At 35.5% G+C, this 25,636-nt stretch overlaps 1 protein-coding gene across 8 annotated transcripts in view; it reads right to left on the bottom strand.

Moving 5' to 3' along the window:
• KCNIP4 (potassium voltage-gated channel interacting protein 4) overlaps window positions 1–25,636 on the bottom strand; it is a 385,018-nt gene that overhangs the window by 65,581 nt on the left and 293,801 nt on the right. Inside the window, exon 1 of one of the 8 annotated variants that reach the window (XM_064418514.1) lies at window positions 24,683–25,216. The exons of the other annotated variants lie outside the window; for them this stretch is intronic. Within the exon in view, the coding sequence (XP_064274584.1) occupies window positions 24,683–24,794 (112 nt within the window). The 5' untranslated portion in view covers window positions 24,795–25,216. Of the gene's footprint in view, window positions 1–24,682; window positions 25,217–25,636 lie in introns of those variants that run through there. 8 annotated transcript variants of the gene reach the window in all.

The following is a 25,636-nucleotide window of genomic DNA, read 5'->3' as shown; positions in this document are numbered from 1 at the left end:
AAATCAAAATATTTCTGGTTTTCCTTCTCATTTATGGTGTCTTCCTAATCAGCATAAGGAAAAAAAGTGTTAACAACCCAAATGAAGACAAAAAGATGCATTTTGGTAACAGCATTTTAAAAGTCTGTACACTATTTTCTTCAGTATGTATTTCTGTGCCTCTGTGAAGAATAACCACTTAGGAATCAGAATTGCCTGTGAGTCTAATGAAGCAGAAGATCTGTGGCAAGATCAAATGTGCAGTTTCAAATATTAAAACATTCCTTCTGGCTTGTAGCAACATTAGTGCTGCCTCCTCCAGGGTAAAGGATGGAAAAAGCAGATATTTACTGGTGTTTGAGCTCTGTAATGTTTCTCTTTGGCACTTCAAAAATCTAATTTCCTGTGAATGGGTCTTGTGTTATCATCCATCACAACCCTTTTGTTTTGGCTCCTCACTAATATTGCCCATAACAGTTTGGACTGATGACTGTAGTCCTTTCCAAGTACAGAGGCCTGGGCCCAAATCAAAACAGACACAGGTCAAGCAGCGTGTTTTAGGGCAAAATCACCAACACAGCCACTTTCTCTTCTCAGGTCTCAGGCTTTAATGACTTATCTCCTTCATGTAATTTTAGGGCACCTGGAGTGTATCTCTACTGCTGTCACCAGACTGTATCATTAGTAATTCAAAAGCACTGAAAGCTGAATGAAAGCATCTGTCAACTGAACTTTAAAATCCCCCAGTTATTTGATTGTTTGGACACATTCATTGGGAAGTATACACCAGAAATTTGGTGTTTATAATAGGCAGAGATACTACTTTTTCACGTGTTTTCCTATACATTTCTTACAACTCACAACCAGCATTTTGATACTGAGATCTGTGCTCAGAAAAAGAAAAACACAAGCTAAACTGTGAAGAGTTTAAGTACAAAATGCATGCAAACCTAGTCAATTCTAATTCGTTCTGAAAGGTAACCCAAGATACATATAAAGTTTATTATATCAAAAAGGTATTAATAAAAATGTTTGGTACCACTAGTGTTTGGTTTTAACGCAGCAGAACAAACACTGCTTTCAGAGGAAGTAGTATCTTTTCTACATTAAAACAAGTCTGAACCCTAAATTTATTTGGCAGTAGAGACTGTCCCCTATAATATCGAGATGAGAATTAGTGGAAGAAGGCAAGGCATATGAGTTAGCACTATCAGAAGTTACATGCCAAGATAAACATTTTCATGGTGGGATAATCACTGTTTCTGTTAATAAGCTCTTCCTAGTCACTATATGTCTCATACAAAGCCCCAAAGTAATAAATTTCAATCAATATGTCTCTGCAACTTCAAGCTTCTCTCAGCTCTGAGATAATTACAACTCCCTGCTCCTTTAGAAAGAACATTTCTTGAGAAAAAACAATTTCACTCAGAATGTGGCCCTTGTGATTTAAGAAGTCCTAATTCATCTGGGCAGCACATATGTGAGGGAAAAGAAGCAAAACAAAATATTGCAAAAGAGCTGTCATGGGAGCTTTATGATTTACATTAAAGTTTTGCTATCAAAATCACTCCTGGTGTGTAACACAAAATGGATACCCAAAGATGATGAGGCATTCAGATTTGAAACCCACTTAAACAATTCAGCTTTATTCCTCTGCTCTTCTGCATAAAAAAGCAAACTCCTATACTCATCAACAACCAAAGCTTAAAATACACAGGGACTGAGCTATATTCAGGCAGAGGTTACATATGTTCCTCATTTTACACTTTTGAGAAATAAGAAACAGAAATTATAAATAATGACTTTAAAGAGAAATTTAATTGCATGGAAGAAACTTGTGTACTGCAGGAGGTTCTTACAATATACTCTCCACAAACTCTCACAGCTGTAAATAGGAAATAAACATATTAATCAGACGTAGTTAGATGAATTGAAATTTGGGTGGTAGCCCATGTATTTGCTTCAAATACCCAGTTAATTGCATGTTGGACAGAAAATAGGTGTAAGTTAAGTGGTAATGAAAAGGCTACAGGTGCATGGATTTGGTCAGCTAACAGATCTAAGAAGTTTTGTCATAAAAACACCTGTGGCAACTTCTTTAATGGCTGTTGCCATGGAGACACAAAAAAAGAAAGGGGAACAACTTTGGGGTATTAAAAAAGATGAAAGCAGTGTACTCCAAACACCAGCAGTTTACACTGAGTTTTCTGGAGGTGTATGGAAGATTACAGAAATAAAGGAAAGGGAAGCATTGCTTATAAGTCAGATAGCCTGAAATAACATGAGAGTGATGGGAATTGAAGTCATCTTCCCTTGGGATGCTCTATTTCACTTTTAAGAAAGAGAAAAGCAACTCTTTATCTCCTCTTGCTGTTATGGGAGGAACCATGAAATTTGATACACTGGGCTAGAAACACCAAAGTATTGGTTAGGAAATCAGAATGCAAACTACAGTATGGTCTGAGCTGGAAAAACCATGCTGTAGCACTGCAGCAAAAGAGAGCTTCTAAAAATCTCTGGTTAGTTCTTGCAAAATGTATAAGTAAACTTGCTTAGGGAATCCAGGAGATTTAGTCTTGCAGTTATAGAAAATAACCACTGGTTCTACAGGAAAATATGCAAAGAGGAGTACCATAACTTATAAATCAAGGGTTTGTAGCTCTTTCCTAAAGTTTTCCCGCTGGAAAGGAATCAACAAATAATCTCTGCTAAATTCCTCCACTGATTTATTTAGTGTAAGTTCTATCAGGATTATATTTAAGACAGGATAAAAGCAGCTAGCCAGAACCAAATCCTATCATAAATGCTTGAGGATTTGTTGAAGCAGCCTGAACGCTGTTTTCTCCTAACATCCCAGGAGACCACATTGTCAACAGTAAGTTCCTTTAGAAACTGTTGATGTTACAAACACATTATGAAATATCAGCTAATTGAAAAGAATATTTCATCTTCTTGTTTCATTTGGTTGAGTTTTATAGCCAGCTATCGTCACAGTTTTGGTAACAACATTGTAAAACTGTAAATCTGGTTTTCAGTCTCCAGATGCTGTCTCAGGATATAACAGTGAGCATTAGTAGTGAGAGGTAAGATCTCCCACAGCCCAGTTTCCTAGGCCTTATGACCATTCCAAATTCCCCCAAAAGCCTCAATTGCTAAACATCCATAATTTTCCAGAGCACTAGTTTGAACAACATTTCCACTGGATTAAGCAACAGTTACAGCATGTAGTATTTGCCACCTGTAAAAACTTCCAATACACTTAATCCTGTCTCTAGCTATCTCATAAAATATTTTAAAAAGGTGAAAAATTATTTCTTCAACAATCAATTTTTTTCTTTCTACTTGAATCAGAGTTGTGTGAGTAATGCATGGTTCTTCCTTATCTCTCTGACATTAGTTTTTACCCCTCAACAAACTCTGTCTCATCTACTCTCCCTCTACAAAATACTGGATCTGAAAATGTCTTTTACAACCTTCATGCATATTCATCAGATGAAGTCTAATATCTTTTGCAGATGATCAAAGATCACATGGGGCAACACTCAAAATTGTTTAAAATACTTTCACATTAATAAATTGAATCAAAGCTTGACCATCCGTTGTTAGCTTGTTTCCCAATATGGAGGTAGAAAGTAGAGTACAAATGGAGTTCACAGTCTGACACAGTTACAAGTACAAATTCTCAAAGTGAGTTTGAAATTATACATGGTTATATTCCCTAAATCACCATGGTAATTATTGTGACCCAGAACAAGGACCTTAATTTTAAAGTAATTTTAATTATGAACATTGGTGAATTGCAGAGGTTTGGGTGAGAAACTGGGGCAAAGCTTTGCCATCTCCGTGGTGCAATGCGGGTGCTCCAGAAGAATTCTGTGAGAATGTGTCAGGACAGGAGTCCTTCTTAAGTCTTAGTCCCTTGGGGTATATTGTCCAGTTAGCACCTTGCAACATTCGCAAATTCTTTAGCACCTTTCAGTGAGCTTCACTAAAGCACAGTGTTGAATTATGGTTTGCCCAAAATCATGGTTTCGCAAATTAAAAATGTCTAAGAGCTTGTTGGGTCTGAATACTCATGCCAACTGATACTATCTTTATGGGTATTTAAAGTTCTGAGGTAATACCAGAAAAAGTAAGTAACAAACAACAAAAGTTGATATTTTTTCTTTTTTTTTTTTTTTTTTGTAACTACTTTCCTTATATTTAATTTTATGTATCTGTTGGGTTTTTTCCACTGGCTGTTTTTGAAAGTTGTACATCTACTGCAGCTTCATTTCAGCCAAAAATGTGTAATTATGCTGAGGCTTTAGTTTTTAAATTGTTTGTTAGCTGAACTGACGGACTAAGAGGAACTCTTTGGCTGTCTTGTTAGATGTAAATTGGACTTTGATGTAGGCTTCCTGTTATAATTGCAAATTTGTTTATCTAAGCAGCTTTTCCTTTTAGTTAGGGAACATAACTCAAACACCTTTTAGGAAAAAGCACATGGCATAAACCTGTTTAAAATATTATAAAGACTGTGTTCCTTATATATATCCTGTCTTATGTTTAACTAATATTCAGATTATTTTTCCACAATTAGACTGAGAAGTTTAGTTAAGTGGTCATGTTATTAATGAATGAACTCTTCTGTAAAAGAAATCTTGAGACTTACAGTTCAGTTTGCATATTTTTTGTGGGAGTTTAGCATGCCATCCTATTTCTTGTCTTAGTGGTAATACAAAACATGTCTGTCTACCAATGAGAGATTCACTCCTATCTTTCCTCATTAGCACAGGATTTCTGTTCAAATCCTTACAGAATTAAAAGAAAAAAATAGATAACCATCTTAATTTCCATGAACATAGAATGTAGTAAAACACGCACAGGGGCATTTACCAAAGAACCGGTGATACACAATTACACATCACTCCTATGTCCAGAACCTCAGCCTCACACTAGGCATAAGATACTGCTTAATTACACAGCTCAACAACCCAATCTCTCTTCACACTGCCTTTTTTGTTCCAGCTTGACATGGAACAAGTTTTTATTGTACAATCTACTTTGACATTTCAGAGATTCAGTCAGGGCCGGTGTCTCCGGCCCTGACTGAAAATCTTCTGTCTCAATAAGCCATACACTCAGAGTACTCTGCTTTTTACCAGTCAGATATAAATGGAGCACAATATAAACTATAAGGAATCTGCTCTGCTCTGGCATCAGGATATAAGCCATGAAACCACATGAAACAGACACAATGAAAAATCTCCTTCCAGCCTGTGTGAAGATAAGCACAACAGACGTACCGGAAATTACAGTAATACAGAATACCCTGATTGTCTCTTTCACCAGCAGGAACAGATATCCCAAACACTTGGAAATAAAGGATAAATTTCTTACATCATCACTGACTTTGACAGTGATCTTGGTGAACCATCACTCCTTGAGTTTTATAATAGATATACACAAAAATAATAAACCACACTCCATTTGTCTGCTGTGTCTATTGTTTTAAAGCAAAGAATACAGAGGTGAGCATATTGGAAAATCAAGTCAGTGACCTGCCAGTCAGTAAAAACTAGTAATAAAAAAGAAGTCAGTAATAAAAAGAAGTCAGTAATAATGCCACTGAGGATCTTGGAATGAAAGACAGTGGAAGTGGCAAAAATTAATCCTACGAAAAACTCTGTGACTACCTTTTACAGAGAAATTCAGTTAACTTGACAAATATAAACTTTAAAATGGCTCTAAAAATCACACATACAACTTAGTAAAGAAGTCAAGAAAAACAATATTTACAATTTTCTTTTTGGTATGAGGGTACAGCACTGTCAGTAGAAATCTGTCTCATTTTAGTTCTACCTTGCCCTGGAACACAATTTACATCTGCAGTAATATAACAGGGTATTGAATTTATGTGAGCCCTATGTGTCTTTTCTCTTATACTAGAAGAAAAAAATCCCCTGAAAAAAAAAAAAAATCCCACCACCAACAACAAAAACCCAGAATGTTGCTGGTCTGAGAGCAGACAGCAATGTTGGCGTAAGATGAAGAAGGGAAATTGGAAATGACAGTTTTCATTAGACCAAGTCAGGAAAGAATTAAATTGCTCATGATATAAAAATGAAATGACTGAGGCAATTTAAAGCAAGAGCAGAAATTTGTAAAAAATTAGAGTAGAACTACAGAAAGTTTCCCAGTGGTCACAGATAAAGTCCTTATTAACACAGCAATGAGTGAGAAGGCTGTGAACCTACAAAAATCTCCTCCACAGCTACCAGAGATCCAAGAAAGGACCAGTAACATGGACCACCATATCCAGTGAGGAATTTCAAGAAGACATGACACCTTCAAGTTTAAAAGAGATGATCTAAAGGAATTTTTAGATGGAAAGTGAAAGCAGGTGTTTATGGTAGAAAGGGGTAGGAATTCTCTACTAGAAATGGAGAAGCACAAAAGCTTTAACTTTAGCTCAAATTTTAAGTCATAGAGGCTCAGAGAGGGAGCAGGTTGTTGATCTCATGTTACAGAAGAGGGGGAGAAGGGAAGTTTTACATCAATTTTTTTTGTACAATGGATTGTACAGATAAATGAACAAATACACAATAAAATCATCCCAACAAGGAAAGAGACAAAACCCATGCAAGTAGAGATGCTAAAGTTCATATGACTGAATTTTACATATACTTGTATCAAGAGGTCCTGAACCCAATAGGTGTTGAGATTAATATGCTATTCTGTAACAGGCTGTTAATGAAGCTGTTTCCAAGGGAACCAGACGAAATATTGAAATTACTTTACATTATCAGTTATTTCACCTTGAAATAGAACATGAGATGTAATTGTTACTCCAAAAAGTCTGAAAAGTACATGTAGCCTGCAAATCCTTTTGGTGAACAAGCTGAAATTTTATAAAAATATATTACTTTCTATGATATCTCTGATAAGAAACAGAAGAGAGAGTATTGCAAAAACCCAAGACTACTAATTAAATACTGACACCAAAACATATTTTTATGTTCTAAGAAATGCATATTGCCATGTAGAATAGGACCTGTGTAAAGGATAGGAGATACATTGTAATATGTTTTGGATAATCTGCTTGCTGGAGTAATGGGATGCAATTTTAGCTTGGCACACTGAAAGCAGCCACCTTCAGAATAAACAGGATACATTAGATTATCTGTGATTTGTTTGGGATGGAATCTAAGGAAATTAATCAGTTCAGAGAAGGAGGGTTTTTTTTCCCATAAAAAACTCAAGTGTATCCAAAACTGTGCCATATTCAAGTGTATGCCAGGCAGTCTGGTACTTATATCAGAGCTTTGTGGAGTTCTGATTCCATTGCAGAAGGGTTATTTCTCTACGTGGAACTCAAACTCCTATATGGGAATAAGAAACCCTTTCAGAGTGTTGAAGGAAATCTTCAGAATTTCTAAATCTGAGAAAGTGTCTTGTGATACATTGCTATTTTCTTCTAAGAAACCATTTTAACAGAAGCAGGTGACAATATAGCAACATAAAAATTCAAAGCCTTGGGGATGGCTAATTATAGCAAGTTTATATTTTATTTAGATGGGGGTTTTGCGTTTATCTAAAATTGGGCCTTAAAATAATGTTTCCTTTATAATTCCTTATAATTCCCAGTTAATTTGTATTATTACATTTTAATAAGGAAAATTAAGGGTTTTTTTATTTGTAGTCAGTAATATTAAAAGTAGTTAATAGGATAATACTACAGAGTACTACAAGTGTGGGTGTTTTACAACTTGCAGAATTGAAGGAAAATTGTTGGAAAGATAAGTCTTCAAGTTGCCTATAGCAATTCTGATGAAATTACACTAAGGAAAAAAAAAAAAAGGATTGGCAAGCCAGAAGTAATTTCCTTGAAGAATTTGTTGTCAAAGATGCCAAAACTGCTCAAGGTTCTGCCAAAAAAAAGATTACCCACACTGAATTTCAACAATTGTCCTCAGCTGCTGAGAACCAAGAAATGATGTGCACATGCCCCTTCTCAGTCCCACCAGATGGAACTCTGCTTAATTAAGTTTTGAGAAAAAAAGGATTTTTGGTTTGCCAAGTATATGAAATTGAGTAAGGCCTTATCCAGATTAAGGGTCCCTTTGGCACAGACTGATATGACACTGTCATGAACTTCTGAGGCTGCCAAAATGTTAGTGACAATACTACAAATACCAGAGTGATATGTTTGAAAGATCAGAATATATGTAGTACACATTCTTTTATTCATCCGAGAATTTATTAAATCATTGTTATTAAGCCTTTAACTGCAACCAAATGCTGCAAGTAATTTTTGAGATGAGAGATTTCTATGAACCTTCGACAAGTGAAAAGGAAAGTTTAGATTCAGAAAAAAAATATAGAAGAGAATTTTCAGAAGTGATGACAAAGTAGCACCTCAAAAACACCTAGTAATTGTTCATGCCTGCTCCAGATGTGATAATACTTTTTAAGCGCTCCTTAGGTTGTCAGACTGACTCACAAAAAAGCCAGGAGCCATTCTGAAATCATTCCTTACTTTTCTCTCTAGACCCAGAGCAGAACGCAGCTGTACAGAGCCCAAATACTTTATTACATTCTCTAACAGGAAGAACCACCTCAGTTAGACAGCATTTTTGTACCAACATGAGGACAATAGTAACCTCCAATAATTCCATTACTTAATTTGATTTTTACTATGGAAGAGCCATTCCGACTCTGCATATTAATACAGTACAATTTTGACATGGTTTGTTGGAGATCCATAAATTTCCATAGCATTCCAGCCATTACCTCATCTCTAGCACAGCAATGTGCCCAGAGTTCTACAGGATTTATTTATGTTTTTCAACTCAGAAATAGCAAGGATGGATTTGCAGAGCTTTTTTGTGTCCATGAAACAACAGCAGTATCCATGTATCACTCTGGTAATTGTTGGGAAAGGTTGATTTTACAAGGATGACTAATGTACATTTCTGGGTGCACTGGAAGTCACATTAGACCAGGTTTAAATAAGAGTTTTCTTATAACCAATGTGTCTTGAAAACTTCCCTTACTTTTTGTGCCATAATACAGTGACATCACATGCTACTGAAGAGAAGTTTCTGAGTTGATTTTCAGTCATGCTTATTCATACCTGTTGTTTTCACTACTGATAATTTTCTAGGTAAACTCAAGACAATACCATAAATTAGATTGAATGGATAATCATGTATTTGACCCTACCAAGTAATAATTTCTCTGCTTCTATTCTAGTTTTCATTTTTTTTTCTAAGTTTAAACAAAGTTCAATTAACTGATTTTTAAGTGCTCAAACTTAAATGGAAATAATTGTCCTTTAATTTACACATCCCTGTGATTGTTTTTCTGGAGAGAAAAAATGTGCCTAGCACCCTGCAGCATGAAATTCTTTGTAAATTGTATCCTTAGAAATGGTCAGGAAGTTTCAAGGGAGGAAGTTTTAAACCCCTGAAAAGTGTCTAAGTCACAGCTGAGGCTTATTACCAACACTACTGCCATGGGAAAACCTTTGTTATCAGTTTTTAGGACAGACAAAGTTACAGTCTTGTCTGGCAGTAAAAGTTCAAGCAAAATATTTTTATAAAGACTGGTCAGAATAGCATATGTAATTTCATGTTTGGTTTACTCTGGTCCCTACTGAAAGTGTCAGTCTGGCATCCAGCCTTTCTCCTTGAACAAGGGCTTTTTAAGCATACAGGAAGAACAATGCTGGAAAATTATATAATTATACTCTCTACATCAGTCTCTAACACTTTCTCAATCTCTAACACCAGTCATTGCAGGCATAACAGATCTGTGCAGATCAGACCAATTTTACAAAGCCAGGAGCTGGACATGAACCCTAGTCTTGGTTTCTTCTTTTTTACACTGATTCCTGTAATGTAATAGAAAAAAATAAGATGCCAACTCTTTAGCACAGTCAGGCAACTTGAGAGGCAAAAAGTTAGACTTTATTTTCTTTGAAAAGCTGGATAATGATGAACATCTACTTGTTTACCAAAAGGGAAATACAAGGGAATTATGATGGCTTCACATTCTAAAGCTTGATAAAAATTCTTTTAGTAAGTTAGGTTGGAACCTTTGGCTACAAGAAAATTCCAAGGTTTGACAGTGAGTGAGGGTAACTGAGTTCTCTCTCAAATAGATGAGCTTTCTCTTGCTCACTGACAAATATTACTGATAAAATCTGTTTTTAGAAAAGAACTGAAAGCCTGGCAGTCAAGATAACTTCTACCTTGGCAGCTGTAGCTAGAGTAACCTCCAGGCCTGAAAAATGCAGACTGCTTCAGAAGAATTGTTCATATTCCTTTTCCTCTCAGCAATTTTTTATAGCTTTTCACCATTTATCTTGGAAACAATAGAAACTTATTCCAAAGGAAAAGTTTGGTTTTTGCTAAATCAATCAATTTTGTCTGGCCTTTCTTGAAGAAGAACTTCTAAAATATACTACTTTTCAATTTTTCACTGTTATAAGTGTTTATATTAAAAATTATATCATATATTTAATTATCTCATTTATAGAGATAGTCAAACTTGCACCACATATAATTACCACAATTTTGTAAATTTCCTTGAATAGTTTTTTCAATGAACAACACCTATAAATAAATCAGAAAATTTAGCTACATCTGTATAATTACCAGGAAATTCATCAATATTTAAAAGAAGGTGAATATTTGTGCCTTGGTCAGCAACTTTAATTATTCATTTTTTAAACGAACAAAAAATCCAACATTACCTTACCACAGAAGACTGTGAGGTTTTGTAATAAGAAATCAAGTATTGAATAAATTAAAAGCTCAGTCAACTCATAGATAACCTTGAAAAACACATTTCTATGTGCCTTGAATGCAGCAGACAATCATAATTTTGAGATATTAATTTCCTCTGGGCAGTAGGTAGCAGCCCAAGTACTACATAAGGTCTCCAGACCATTCCTTTCCTGGGAATGGAGACATCACTTATTTTCTGTGGCAGAGAGGGTCTCAAAACCAATTCCCTTTGCTGCGATATTCTTCTCTGCTAGCATGTGATCAAGGAAAGCTTAGAGATTGCAGAACCAGCCTAGAGGTGATCTTACTACAAATGAATTGCCCAGCAAGGTAGATTTCTTCACAACTATTAAAACAGTCAGCCACTGGGATGCAGCAGTTTGCCTACGGGATTTGCTTAAACCAAAGATGTCTTTCAGTTACTATACAGGAGCCAGTAAAAAACCCAGCAAGCAAACAAAACCGGGCAAAACAAAATGAAAAACAATAACCAAAACAAAATGGCAATTAATATTTTGCGTCTCATTTTCATAATGCAATTTTGTGAATGGATAAATTTGTGCATCATCTGAAAAGGGGACTGAAAGTCCTTTGACATTTGATTTTTTTCTCCTAGCCAAAAAGTTCTATATTATTATTAATAGGTCTTATTAAACTAACAGTAGCAAGCAGACAATTTCACTCTGCAAAGAACAGAGAGGTAGAAGCTGACCTTTCTACTCTTTGAAAAACAGTAATTTATTCATATTGTCTGAAAATCACTGTTTTGCTGATAGCAATAGGGAGGGCACGTTCTGTATTTTTTATGTATTCTAAACATCTGATAGCTTTAACAATGAAGAATATAATCGGGGGTTCTTCATGAAGAAATGGAAATTGGCAGAAAATGCAGGACAAGCCCCGAACAGCTATACATTATAAATGTATTCTGTGAACTATCACAACTGTTCTTATCAAAAATAGCTTTCACATGAAACAGGTATTCAGAAAAATAACCAGCATATGGTTCACTGCTTTCATTTGAATGTGACAGGTGAAATGCCTCAGCGTGTATTAACCTAATTTAAAATATTGTTGAAGAAGGAATAATAAGAGAGAGGCTTTTTAGCCTGAAGTCCATTTCGATTACACTGAAAATATTATTCATAGTCTCTGCTGTCTGAAATTTGCTTTGCTGATGATGTGTACATAGCACTGAGTGTATTTTAAATACACATAGGGAAAGGGGAGAGAAGAGGTTGTCTGTCTCCGGAGCAACATACCCTGCTAACACGCCAGGCACAGCCGTAGCCTCAGCTGCCAGGGCAGTGGTCTGGCAGGCTGTCTGTCCCATGGAGCCAGTTCTGACTGAAGGTTAAAGTGAGGTCAGACAGAGCTTTAAATGAGGACAGGGCTGCTGTGTCCATCCAGCCTGTGAACACAGCTATCAGAGACAAGGCAGCACCACTGCAGTACCCAACTTAGAGAAAACAGGAAGATCTAATCCAATAAATATTGGCAGAAACTGTACCTTTTTAGTTTTCTTTGACAGTTACCATTATTTTTCAATTAATTACACCAGTTTAGTTGTGGGGATTAATAATTAGTAATAGTTTATTTCCTTCCTTTTTAATTAGAGTCCCTAGAGGTTTTTCAAGAATTTCTGGACAAATGTTGTCTAGGTGGCTAAGATTTACAATTCTTAGATCATTCTTGCTCCAGGAAGCTTTTTGTTATTCATTATTACAATGTACAACCACAAAATAAATCACCATTAAAGAGCTCTGTAGACAACCTTCAGATCATTTTGACTCAATTTTAAATAGATTTTTAAAATATAGTCTTATACTATGGGACTGCCATGTAATATTCGGGACATACATTTGACAAACAGTCCTGCTTTCCTTCTTTAAGCCTATTACACATCCACTGCATATCACAAATTCACACCTTCATAATCCAGCACCTTATCATACAGTCATAATAATTTTGAAGGAGGATCACTTTAGTTAATTCCAGCCCAGTCTTTCTGATGAATCAGTCCCTTTTAGCAATGGTTGTAAATCACAAAAGTTTGAATTAATTTTTGTTATTTAATTTTTAATATCCTACTACTTCTAGGAGGTAAGGGAAAAAAATTAAAACATGTGGCATCAATAAGTGGTATTTTATTAATTGATTGAAATAACATCAAGAAATACATTTTTAAAAGTTTATTTTAACTCTCAGTTCAGTATTACAATTTGGCCTTTAATGTGTTGGTTTATGCAGAAGACAAAAAATAAGGTAACACTGAGCTGTTCAGAGGTTGCTGCCAACCTCCTCTCACTCCAATTGACAAACATGGCATTTCTGAGGACTGCAGGATGACAAACGTGGTGATTGAAGTGAAAAAATCTAAGCTTTCAATTCTAATTTAAAATAGCACTTTCAGAGATACTTTCTATCCTGTTGAATGACAAATAGCTGACTGGTGTCAAACACACAAACTGACAGACTCTAAGTGAAATACAGTTATTGAGCATTTAGTTCTGGCTGATCTTCCACAAAACAAGCTGAATCAGCAGAAAATATGATCACACCCCAGACTTTTTGGTGGTGGGGAACTAAGGGTATACAATGTGTGACTGCAGGAAAATTTGCAATTAAAATAAAAAATTACTTGCAGACAAAAAAAGCTTTTAGAAAATCCCAACATCTATTGCAAGAACATAATCATAGTATTATGGAAAGCAAATATGTAGTGTATTTGCCTTCTTCATTACACACAGAGCATGACCACCTTAATTTGTTAAATATATCATTTTACATTATTAATTTCATACACCTAATGGACATTTGCACTTTTAAAGATATGAAAATTCAAGGAAGATTAATGATTTCCCCAAAGCATACCCAGTCTGGAGTCCATTTTAATTATCATGAAACCATCATACACACAAATAACTCATTGTAAAGCAATGTTTTGGAAAGAGGATGTTTACTAACTGGAAAAGATATGCCAGAGGAAACATACACGTATCTGTCAGTATGAAAAACCAGAGTGCAATTCATGTCTTTGTAGAAGGACAGGAAGTTCAGATATTTAACTTTTATCTACCTTTAGGCCTTAAAACCCCTCTGTGTCTTAACATATGTACTAGCTAAGTAAAATTGGTTTTAAAGAGCTTTCTGCCCTACTAATATGTTAAGGCAGACAGACATGGGTGAAAATTTCAAAAGAGATGGGTTGCCACATGAATGTTTGCAGTTAGAATGTGTCCACTATTGAGTTTCTCTGGATCCCAGCTTTAAGAGAGCTTGGTATTTTTGTCTGTTTTTAAACCTTCCATGCACTCTTGAAAAGTGCAAACTACTTGGGATCACAAGAGGATAAATTTATATTAAAGGAATACATTTAGGGTAAGAATATAGAGATTTTCTTCTTTTTTTTTTTGCAAGCACTGGGAATTAACAACATGATTCAATAGTTAAATATTTTTCAAATAGTAAAATGGATATTAAAAAATAATAATCAGAAAGCATTAAGTCAGGTGAAGGCTTTCTATATTCTCTCAGTTCACATTCCTATGAACCCATGAAATCCTGAGTTTTAGTTCTGTGAAAAGTTTGTGTTTTCAGTTTCTCTACAAACCATAAAAGAAAAATAAGCAAAACCTCAGTTCTAAGTTGTTAACTTTCTTCTCCTTTCTCCTTTGCATAATGAGCCAAGAAGACCTTTAGCAAAAATCCTCTATATAATTTGTCAGGAACTAAGGTTTCAGCTTAGAGAAATGTTTTGCAAAAAGACCACAACTGAAACGAAAGCAACAGAAAATATGAATATTACTTTTTTTACAAATGTACAGCTAGAGATAACACAGGGTTCCAACAATTTTTAAAATTACGCTCTCTTAACCATTCTCAAACACATTGCAAAGCAAGAATTTATGAACTCAATTATCATGGGATTAAAGTAATAAAACTATTATTAAGTTAATTTTTCCTCAGAAATGTACAACTGTGTAGTACAGTAGTAACACACTGTGAATCACTTGGTGTTAAATAATGTTTCATACTTCCTGCAGGGTAAGACTAGTCTTTATTGAAACATGAATGAGGGAGATTGTTCATAAACCAAGACTATAAAAACTGTTCTCTCAGTGTGAAGCAATTTAATGTACTTTCCAAGCAGCTTCCTGGATATCTGAGTCCGCTACACTTCACATCAAACCACATGATTTAGACATGTCTGGATTCATCTGCATGAAGAGATTGATCATGCAACTTAAACATAACAATACATCAAAAAGCAAAAGATTTTATGTTGAGGATAAATAGCATGGAAAGAATCACTAGTGCTTAAACTACATTTTCAAATGAAGGTGTCTAAACTGGGTCACAAAGATCAATATCTAGGAACTGAATTGATGTGGCCTAATTTGCTGAAAAATTTCCTCTGAGATCTGCCCCAAAACCCATAGTTCAAATCTTCTAAAATACAGAGCACCTCCGTTTGCAGTCCTGTATTGCCAGTCGTCTTTGTTTGAAACCAGTTGGTTTTCAAGTGTTCACTTATCATCCAAAGCAGAGAATAACTACTTCCCTAGATAAATGGCAAGTACAGAAAATCCTAAACAGTTTAATATTTTGGTGTTGTACCTGCCCTCCCCCACCCCCTCTCTGTTCTTGTTTGTATCCACTCTTGAAGGACTGCTAATATCATCAGGTCCTTAACAAACCATGCTGTGATTAACAAATTAACATATTGTAGTTCTAAACCCTCCTTAAAAATGTGCATCCATTGCAATTCTTCTGGGCATGGCTGACCTCTCTATACAGCACACATTCTCGTGCTTAGTCATGCTATTGCATGCAAATGTTATCTAATTTGCCACCTCCTCAACACTCCAGAAGACTGGAGAACCCACTCTGTTCTGCTTTGGATTTACCTGGGCATTGCACTGAATCTCCTCTCTCTCCCTCCCACCACAGAATATTGACCTGCTGCTACTTGCTCTTTCTCAGCAGCAGAGAACTTGAAATAAGATTGCTGCTCCCTGCATTGCCAGCCTTTTCTCTGGCTGCTTCTGAAGTGGTACAAAGAGAAATAGCCCCAAACTGTAAAGCCTTTAGGCAGGAAATCTAATTTTTAAAATAATAACCAAGAGAATTGTTGCAACTACTGTATCTTTTTATACAAATAACACCAAATTGCACCATTTAATAAAATTCATAAGAGCAAGAATTTGCTACTCAGGATTTTACTTAATTACAATACTTCAGATACCTCTATTCAAGCGTTCATCTATGAGATACAAGTTTAACCTGGCATGGATAAAAGAGATCTGAATAAAAGCTTTTAATGACATTATTTTCAGCAATTTTGTCTCCATTCGGAAAAAAGCTGCGAGCACAAATTCATGGTAATATATGGGTACACAATGAAGCATCCATTTACTGGCAATACACAGAAGTTCCCTGCTTCTGTAAAAAACAGCTTACACTTTTGTGTTGGTTGCTATATTTGAAATGCTGTTTTGTGCTCAGTATTCTGAGAGAGTAAAGTGATGGGCATATGTAAATCTCTGTTATACATTAGAAGCTCTGCGTCTGCTACAACGCATTACACTTCTTTGAGTGAGAAAAACAGGTAGAAAAGTTAGTTTTCTAATCTACCCAGGGGCTGAATCCAATCCCAAAATGATTATTGCAAGTTAACTGATTTGGCTCCATTTAGTGACTTCAGTAATGAGGACAAAACACTGCCCCAGAGGGAGAAAGAACCAAAGCAATGTAAGGCCTATACTTATTATTGAAATATAAAAGAGAAAAATTTACTTGCAGAGCATCATTATTGAAATATAACAAGAAAAACCCTATATAAAACATTAAACTAAGAAAAAAATCTTTCAAATTATTTATAATTTGTTTTACAATTTTAAACTCAAATTCATTCTATTTCTTAGGTATGGAAAAATTGAATCCATAAGAAAATGCCACACTTTACTAACCAAAAAGCACCTTATGCTGAATTAAAAATGCATTTTTATTACAAATTTGTTGTATTTAAATACTATTCACATGACAGACTGAGAAATAAGCCCTGTATTTGAAATATTTCAAACAACCACCTAAGGTATTTTTTAAATTTTCAGCCTGTGAAATATGGCAAATTCAACTATCTGCACTTAGTACACCATATATTTAAATCTAAAATTATTTCCCATACGTATTTCATTGCATATATGTATAAATGCATTCTATGTGCTATGTGTCTCATAAAGGAGAGTATACTCTATACATATAAACATATGAGTTTAAACAAACACATTATTCATAACAAACAGAGAAGAAACAACAAGGTGTGTATTAAGAAGAATGGGTAATATGAAGCATTTGTAACTGCAGATCGTGTATAAGAGTACAGCATAAGGTACTCACTATGCTACAGTAAAAATCTTACTGTAATTTATTCTAAACCAGCTTTTGATTGGAATATGAGATGAGATTACTTGATTTCTCAACAAGAAAATACACGCTACTACTAGTAAAAACCAAGAAGTCTTGGATACTGACTAATGCAAACACCTTTCTATCTAGATTCAGAGTGACGTTTTGGTTTAAAATGTCTCAATAGTTTGAAGCTACTATCACTCACCATGTTCAAGTTTCAAACCTGGTTTTTGACAATGAGATTAAGAGAAATCTCTTGATGTCTGTCTCTCAATACTCATCATATGGCCACACCACTTTAGCACTGGATGCCACTTTTTCAACCTACTCATTCTCACAACAACGCATGAGTTAACCAGCATAATTTTTACCATTTTCTATATTTTTTGAGGTTAAAAAGGAAAGAAATCACAATGAGAGTTCCTGAAAGTCAACCCAGCTGTCTATTTATTTGTGATTGTTTTAATTATATAATTGAAGTTGCTGACAATTGGTACCTGTCTGACAGGGAAATAATAAAGAAACTTAACAATAATTCAAACTACAGAAGAAATATAAGGTGATGCTGATTGCAGATTAGCTAATAGCCTAAGGATATTAATCACAAGTGTTCTTATAAAAAAACCAAACTAGCAGTAGGTGTGTCAATACAAAGAATACTTGTAGAAAGGGATAATTTTCCCCAGGAGTGTTATTTCATATCAAGTGGGATGTTCTTCTGTTACTGTTTCAAAGGAAAAAAATCAGATAATTTCTTCATAAATATAACTTACTGTTGCACTTTGTTTTGGTTTGACTCATTTCAGTGATCAATATTCTTCCTTCTAATTTATGAAAGCTGTGTTGTCTAAACAAGGATTTTTTTCATTATCATGTAACTTATTCTTTCTTGAGTGACTAGTGGAAGACTGAAAATGTTTTCAAAATAAGGGCAGATATCTACCAGAAACAGTCAAGGTCTCTTCATCTATATATATTCAAAAATCAGTCAAATGCACATATGGAATGTATACATCTACTTACAAGCAATTATAAAATAATCAATCTGAACTGTATCCTACCATTTTAACATGAAAATATATATTATTTAGCAATAGCATAATTTATAAACATTGATCAGTAATGGCTTTTTAAAAAAAGAAACATTAAATTGACCTTTTTGTACCTATGTCAGACCTTGCATGTTATAATTGTTTTCTTGAGATGTCTTCTCTTTTAAAAGTTACTTACTGGTAAAATTTGGTACAAAAAATTTTCATTTTAGATTATTCCTCATCATGAAATGTACACAAATACATACACATATGCAATCAAACTACTATTGGCCTATTTCTAAAGGTTCCTTGTTTAGACTTTGGAAGGGCATATGTCACTCCTATAAACAGAATGGTCTCATTTGTGCTTCTTCATACTGCTCTAGTAACATGAAGCAGATATACAGATGAGACTGCAAAATGAACGTTATGGCTGCTTTTGCAGTTTTTCCCCATGGTAATTCGGTAAGTATTTTTATTATGAGCTAAAATGCATACTAGACAATAAAATTGTAGTGCAATATCTCCAAATTATGCTATTATTTTTGCATTACATAGAACAGATTCAATTGCTTTGTAAATTTTAATGTTTCAAACAGGTCTACACATAATCAGATGCATAAATCCCTATAAAATCACTGAGTATCTCACATATCTCATTAATATAAAATGCCAAAGAATTCTGACAAAAAATGTATCAAAAATGGAACAAATAATTTAAGATTCAAAAGACCAAAGATGACTGCATTATTTCTAATCAGTGCGTTATTATGGATTTTTTTTTCAGTCATTCCATTATTGTGTATATTGAATCTTGTTCTATAGAATTTTAGGCAATGATTATTCATGTCTGCAATATCTTATTCCAACAGCAAAGCCTTCTAGATTCTCAGCACTAAAGTACATTAGAGAGTAGGCAATGCTTTTCTCTCCACACCTATACTCAGCTGAACAAGTGTAATCATTTTTCAGAAGCATATTTTGTCATATCAAATTTTGTCATCTTAAAACGAATTATTTTATCCAGAGCTACATTTTAAAAGCAGCCTGGGCATGGAGCAGTGGCAGAGTGCACAGGGAAACGCTTAATCTGGGCATTCTGTAGGAAGCTCTTGGTATCCATACTCTGAGATGCAAGGTGGTTAGATGCAGACTTTGCTGCAGGTATAAAATATATATCACCAACCTTTATTTTGGGTGACTGTATTTATATTCTGGGAGAAAATGCCTCCATTCCTTTCAAAATGCATGGATTTTGGCCAGAAACAGCCAACACATATCTGGATAAATAAATTCCTTCAGATGAGTACTCAGAACCACAGAAGCTTCAAATGAAGCTCAAAAGCAACTCTCCCTTTGCAAAGATGAATACAAGGGGGAATTTCTCTACCTGCACATAGTCAATATAAAATGACTATTAGTATGAATACTTTCTTGAAAAAAAAAAAAAATCAAGACTAGAAAACAGAGAATCTAATGAAGGAAAGGGTTCTCCCAGAACAGTGAGGCCAAAAGGAGCCCTACCCAAGTTAGAAGGCAAATATTATGTATGATCCTGAACCAGAGAGGATCTGTGAAATCCCACATGAAGAGATAGGACATGTGTTATCCTTACAGAAATATTCTTGGCAATATTTGTAACAGCTCTTAAAAGTTTCTCATCATTTTTCACACAGCATCTAGATTTTTAATTCAGACTGATGTGGACCTACAGTGATTCCAGAATTCCACAGTGATTTAGTTGATCTGGATGTTAAAATTCCCTGAAGATGTCCATGAAAGATGAAAATATCTTCATAAACCAACAGGTCCTTCCTCAAAATTTTTACATAAATTGTCGCATTTTATTCCTAAAATTGTCCCATTTTATTCCTGATAAAAGCTTGATTTCTCTAATTTTAACATGAAGGAATGATTTTGCTGTTCTTTACCAAGAACATTACTTCTATGTGATTTGCACATCATGTCATTAGGTCCAGGTAGAAAAAAACGCTGAACTAAAAGGAAAGTAAAACAAAGTAAAAAATTTACTTTCAATATAATAATATTGAGGTTAATCAAGACATTGCTTTCCAAACATAACCATTCTCCCAAGCCTGGAGAAGGCTACTTTTTGAGGACAGGTGATGAGTAAATAGAACATCATCTACTACTCTGAGGCTGCTGGTAAGATGGTCACAAGTTTCATTAAGTTTCACAGCCTGTCTTGCATCCAACATAAGCATAGAGAAATGTATCTATATAAATGAGCATATTGCAACTCACACCTCAGTTTTTACATCTATTTGGATCAAGGTTGGATTTAATGCAGCAACTGAATGCAGTTTCACACCTGGTCTTCTGAAATAACTCTTCTTTGCTGCACAATCTATCGATACTTCTACAGACTGACTCTCCTTTAGAGACCTTGCATCCAGAATGTCTGTCAAGGTTTACAAGGAGGGTTGGGTATAAAGTAGTTCTGTCAATTCTGCATTGTCTGGAGACAAAAAAAAACAAGTAGGAGGTGGTCATGTCACCACATTAACTGAACATCTTTCTGAGAACAGGTGTTACAAGCAGCTGCTGAGAAAAGGCAATGGGACAGGTACTGCTGCATGGCATATTTTTACCTTTCAGTTTATTATGGAATTATGCTACATTGCACCCCACTTGGCTGAGAGAAGTTATACAGAAGAGGGAGCAGCATAGGAGGCTGTTGGAAGCTGCACTTGTAAAACAACTTTAAGTGGATGGAGAGGACATCCAAATTAGGATAATTCATGTCAGCCACATGCAGAGAAGGAGAACACTAAAAATCATGGGAGTTTTCTTTTTCCTATAAAATATGGTGCAATAGAGAATTTCTCAGCAGCGTGTCTTTCCCCATATCATAACAGTGAGAGTCATACTGCACTTGAGAAAATATTTTAAACCTTACTGGTTTTACTAAGCTGTAAGGGTAACTTACAACATGTTAACACAGATGGTTGCAGACAGACCAAACATCTTTGTGCTTTTAAGTATCTGAACTATGAAAGAGGCCACATTTTAGCAGTTTATGTGACAGAACAGATAAATTCACTAACATGACTTTTGGACTGGAGGTGACTTCTGTCCATTCACATTAGACAGAAGAAAAAGACCTTTCTGTACCTTCATAGAGCAGATAAACCCTAAGGCAGAAAACTACGTCTATTAAAAACTACCTCCATTTACCCCCTAACCAATTTCCACTTTGTAGCTAAAGCAACAAATTACTTACTCACAAAGCTGACTTTGCAGCCAAATATATTCATTGATAACAGCAAGCGAACTGATCTTTTCTTTGCATCACAGTAGGAGAAGCTAAGGATCAAATATTCTTGCCTATCCTTGATAGCCTATTGAGTTTAAAGACATACAGACACCAGTGAGTCCTACCAACCAAAAGACATGGAGTTCATAGGATATTCACATGCCAAACATCACATTTATATCTGAATAAGCACTTGAAAGGTAACAAGCTCTGGAGACTATTAGAGAGTAATGTAAGGAATAAAAAAGCAAAAAAGGAGTCTAAAAAGATTGCAACAATGGCTGATTCTATTCACATGTAAAAGAAAAACATTTCTGTAAGAGACGTTATTTCAAGATACAATCAGTGCATGATGTAGGAAAAGGAACAGAGTTTCTCCTTTCAAAGACTTTGATTTATGCAGTTCCCTGACTTTTAAAAAGTTGCTCACACATGTTTAGATAATCTCTCTGTATAGCTACTACTTGACAGCTCTTCTGGACATAGAAATGCAAAGTGAATCCTTCATTTTGCCTTCTCTCACCTCCAAGTTTCTGGTGGATGAATTCCCTCTAAGCCTGGCCCTGTTCTAACCCATTGCTTCAGTTTGATCTCCCTTCTCTCCTCCCCTTCCAGCTTGAGTAACAAAACAAAAGCTTTGGAGTGAAGCTGCCCAGCAGAAAAATCTCCAGGCAAGAAAGCTGGAGGGAAGATAATGGTAAGTATCAAACCACTTTCAAAGTAATGGAAGGAGAGAGAAAGGGGAGTTTCAATCTCTCCTAGTAAAAGTTGTATTGATTCAATTCTGTCCTTTTAACTGAAATAGCTGGCTGCCTCCAGTGAAGCCAGCTTTGTCTTCATTCTGGTCTGTTTTCTACTTATTAAAAAGTAGAGAATAGATGAATCAGAATAACGTAGTCCCTAGTATGGGACAACAGATAAAATCAGGTTTCCCTCTGTCCTGCCAATTGTTCAATACTGTATATGATATAGCTTAGGCTCGATGATGGCAAAGGTCTTTTCCAACCTAGTTAATTCTGTGACTCAGTTTATTCAGTAAAACTAAGCAGATTGACTGGTTCTCCTATTTTCTTGTGGAGATGAGGGCAAGTCAGGCTCTTCTTCACCATAACTGCACTAAAATCAGTGGAGTTGTAGCAAGTTAGCAACTAAGGATTTGTCCTTTATCTGTCCTTTCTGCCCTGTAATAGCAAACATCAGGCATGCTGTCATTTCTTTCAGTGATATTTGCAGTATAAGTCAATGTATCAGGGATGTTAAGACAAGCATGTTAAGCAGTCAGAAAGCCTAATTATGGGAACAGACTTGTTTCAGCATATGACCTGTGACCTGCCTGCATGTGGTAGATGGGGAGGACTCATTGCTTATTTTGGTTTCCATATCAATGCTGGCAGTTTAAATGTGCTCCTCCTTGGATATGAACAGAACAACTTTCCTTGCGCTCAGTAGGTGAACAACAAATCACTAGTTCTGAATACACTATAAAAATTATTCCTTAACCATTTGGGGCAGAATTGTTGTTTAATACAGTGGTGGTACCCAAACACGAAAAAGTTGATTAGCACATATCAGCCTCAGGGGAACTGAAAATGCCTCAAGTCACCAGAGTTACTCACACTGCAATTGTAAATAAATCAACTGTATCTTACAAAGTTTAATCTTTTTACATTTAGGGATTGGTTTATGTTGCTAAGTACTTTTGAGTGAAATTATTATCATATGAGGAAATGCCATGACACTAATGGGTGCATTAGAACAAAAAGTTGTGCTTAAATTGATAGATCATCTTGAACTTATTATCATTATTAAAATCAGTGTAATTTGTACCAGGAGGATTTTTTAAAATGATTTATAGTACTGAAATCACATAAGACCTTTTCCCACAAACTTAATGGCAATACCAGTGAGAAATCAGGAAAAGGCTCTAACTCTACATATGCTAAAAAAAGCAATATTGCACTTCAATGTTTTTTCCCTATTTGTTACCATATGTAATAAAGCTGAAGCTAATCCATAACCACGATGATTTTTTTACATGTCACAAATGTTACACATCCAGAGTATTAGGAAACCTAAGAGTGAGCACTGCTATGAGGTAAATTACCCATTGTTTAGAATTGAAAAAGTAATTCCATAACCAATACATTATATAGTAACAAAGCAAATATATATTCCCACCACATACAGTCTGAGAGATGATTTATTTCAGTAGTTCAGTAACTATATAAGTACTAAAGATTTCAAATTTTATCAGCACTCTGAACAATTTTATGAGGTGATTATGTGAATCTACATGTATCAAAAATCCTATTCTGTGATGAAAAGTTAATGTTTCAGAGAACTGGAGTGCTCCCCTTGGCTGTGTGATTCTGACTGAAAGCAGTTACCCAGCAAAAAGGATTGGTTTGGACTGACATGAGCAAACATAATGACAAAAGCAAGTATTTTTTGAGCAAGGGCTTCATGGACTGGGTAGACATTTTGTGAAAAACTTGAAAAGTTGACAGCAAAAAATCTCAGTTATAACTGACCTGAAATAGCTTATTTCTATAAAATGTGAAAACACCTCATTTTTTTGTAGAAATAAAAGTCCTAATAAATTAATGTGAATCCCTCTTTGGGAGTAGATGAAATTACATGACCCATAAATAGACAGCAAACAAATTCTGAGCAAGCAACAGGAATTTTAAAACATATATTAGTAATATATATTTTAAATACACACATTTAGTGTTGGCATCTATGCCTCTTTTTTAAAGATGTACAGCAGGCTTGATCCTAAAGGTCATCCTGTAATAACAGTGTACAGCATTTACCTGTGAAACAGACTTTTAAAATACAGACACACAGAAGAAAACTAATGGCATCATAAATCAGAAAAGCTAAGCATTTTTTAAACATGAACTGAACTGTTAAGTAGCACTGAACAGCTTTCAAAGGCAACTGACAGGTGTTTTGTTCACTATTTTAGCCTTTTTTAATGAACATCCTCTCACAGTTGTAAATTCATTGCAAGACAAAAATCTTATGCTAGCATCTACTTCTGTTTTCAGTAACAAAGCAAAAGCAATAGAAGCAAACCAGGGTTTTTAGTCTGTTACTTTCACTTTTTTCATTTCACAGCCCTAGTAGCTGATGCTCTCTATTTTAGCAGATCAGACACCAAACCTACAAACAGCACAAACTGTGAGTGACCACTTTACCTTCTGAAAAATCAATCAGTCCCAGCAAATGAAGCAGCTTCAGAGATGCAAATATAATCACAACAATACCCACTGTTTGTAGTCCCTCCGACTCCCACTCGAGAGTCAACATTCTTCCAACAGGCAAATCATTCCAGTCTTCACACCGGTTTGCAATCAGAGGGAAATTAGAGGATTTTACCAAGAGTTTGCTTTGAAGAAATTTGCAGTGGTGTAAAGCACCACTATACCAAGCAGTGGCAGTTCAGCAGCCACTCTAGCTGAGATAAAATATCAGATAAAGCCCTGCATCTCATGCTTCTGTGAGCATTTGCTTTCATCAGTAGCGAGTCCTCCTAGAAGGCTGAGGTGGACCAGGAACCTCTGGGCATGACATTGTATCCGTGGAGCAGCGTTACTGAGAGCTGCTGGAGGAACATCTGTGTCGAGCAGGAGACTTGGCTGTGTCAGTGCCAAGAAGAAAAGCTCTCTGGAAACTTGCACGAGGGAGCACGCTGCTACCAGTGCTCAGTGCTCCAGCACTCCCAGACCCAGATGCTGCAATTCTGCCCAGCTCCACAGCCTTTCCCCAGCTCCTCTTAGCACCATTTTTGTTAAGTTTGAGAAATGACAGTTTCCTAAAAACAGACATCTGTTTTCACATGCTAAATGCTGCATGTCTGAAAACTACCGCCCTCTGCATTAGAAAGAACAATGATCAGAGAAACGCTGCCCCTTCCTCTTAAGCATCACCAGAGTTTAATTAAATCTTCACTGAAAGTGAGAATAGGAATTAAAGAAATACAAACACAGCGTGATCAGTGCCGCCAGCTAGCAAAATACAGTGCTGTCAAGGAGACATGCACTGCCAAACTCCTGATCCACAGCCAGGAAGAATGTATTCTTTATTGACAAAGAAACAAAACAGTGCTTTTCTGCCTCAGCACATGAACCTAGAAGTGCTGAACTCCAAAC

The sequence above is a fragment of the Passer domesticus genome, chromosome 4 (genome assembly GCF_036417665.1).
Source record: "Passer domesticus isolate bPasDom1 chromosome 4, bPasDom1.hap1, whole genome shotgun sequence".
NCBI classification, from domain to species: Eukaryota; Metazoa; Chordata; class Aves; order Passeriformes; family Passeridae; genus Passer; species Passer domesticus.
The sequence above is the reverse complement of the archived record's forward strand: the minus strand, read 5'-3'. Positions and strand labels throughout refer to the sequence as shown.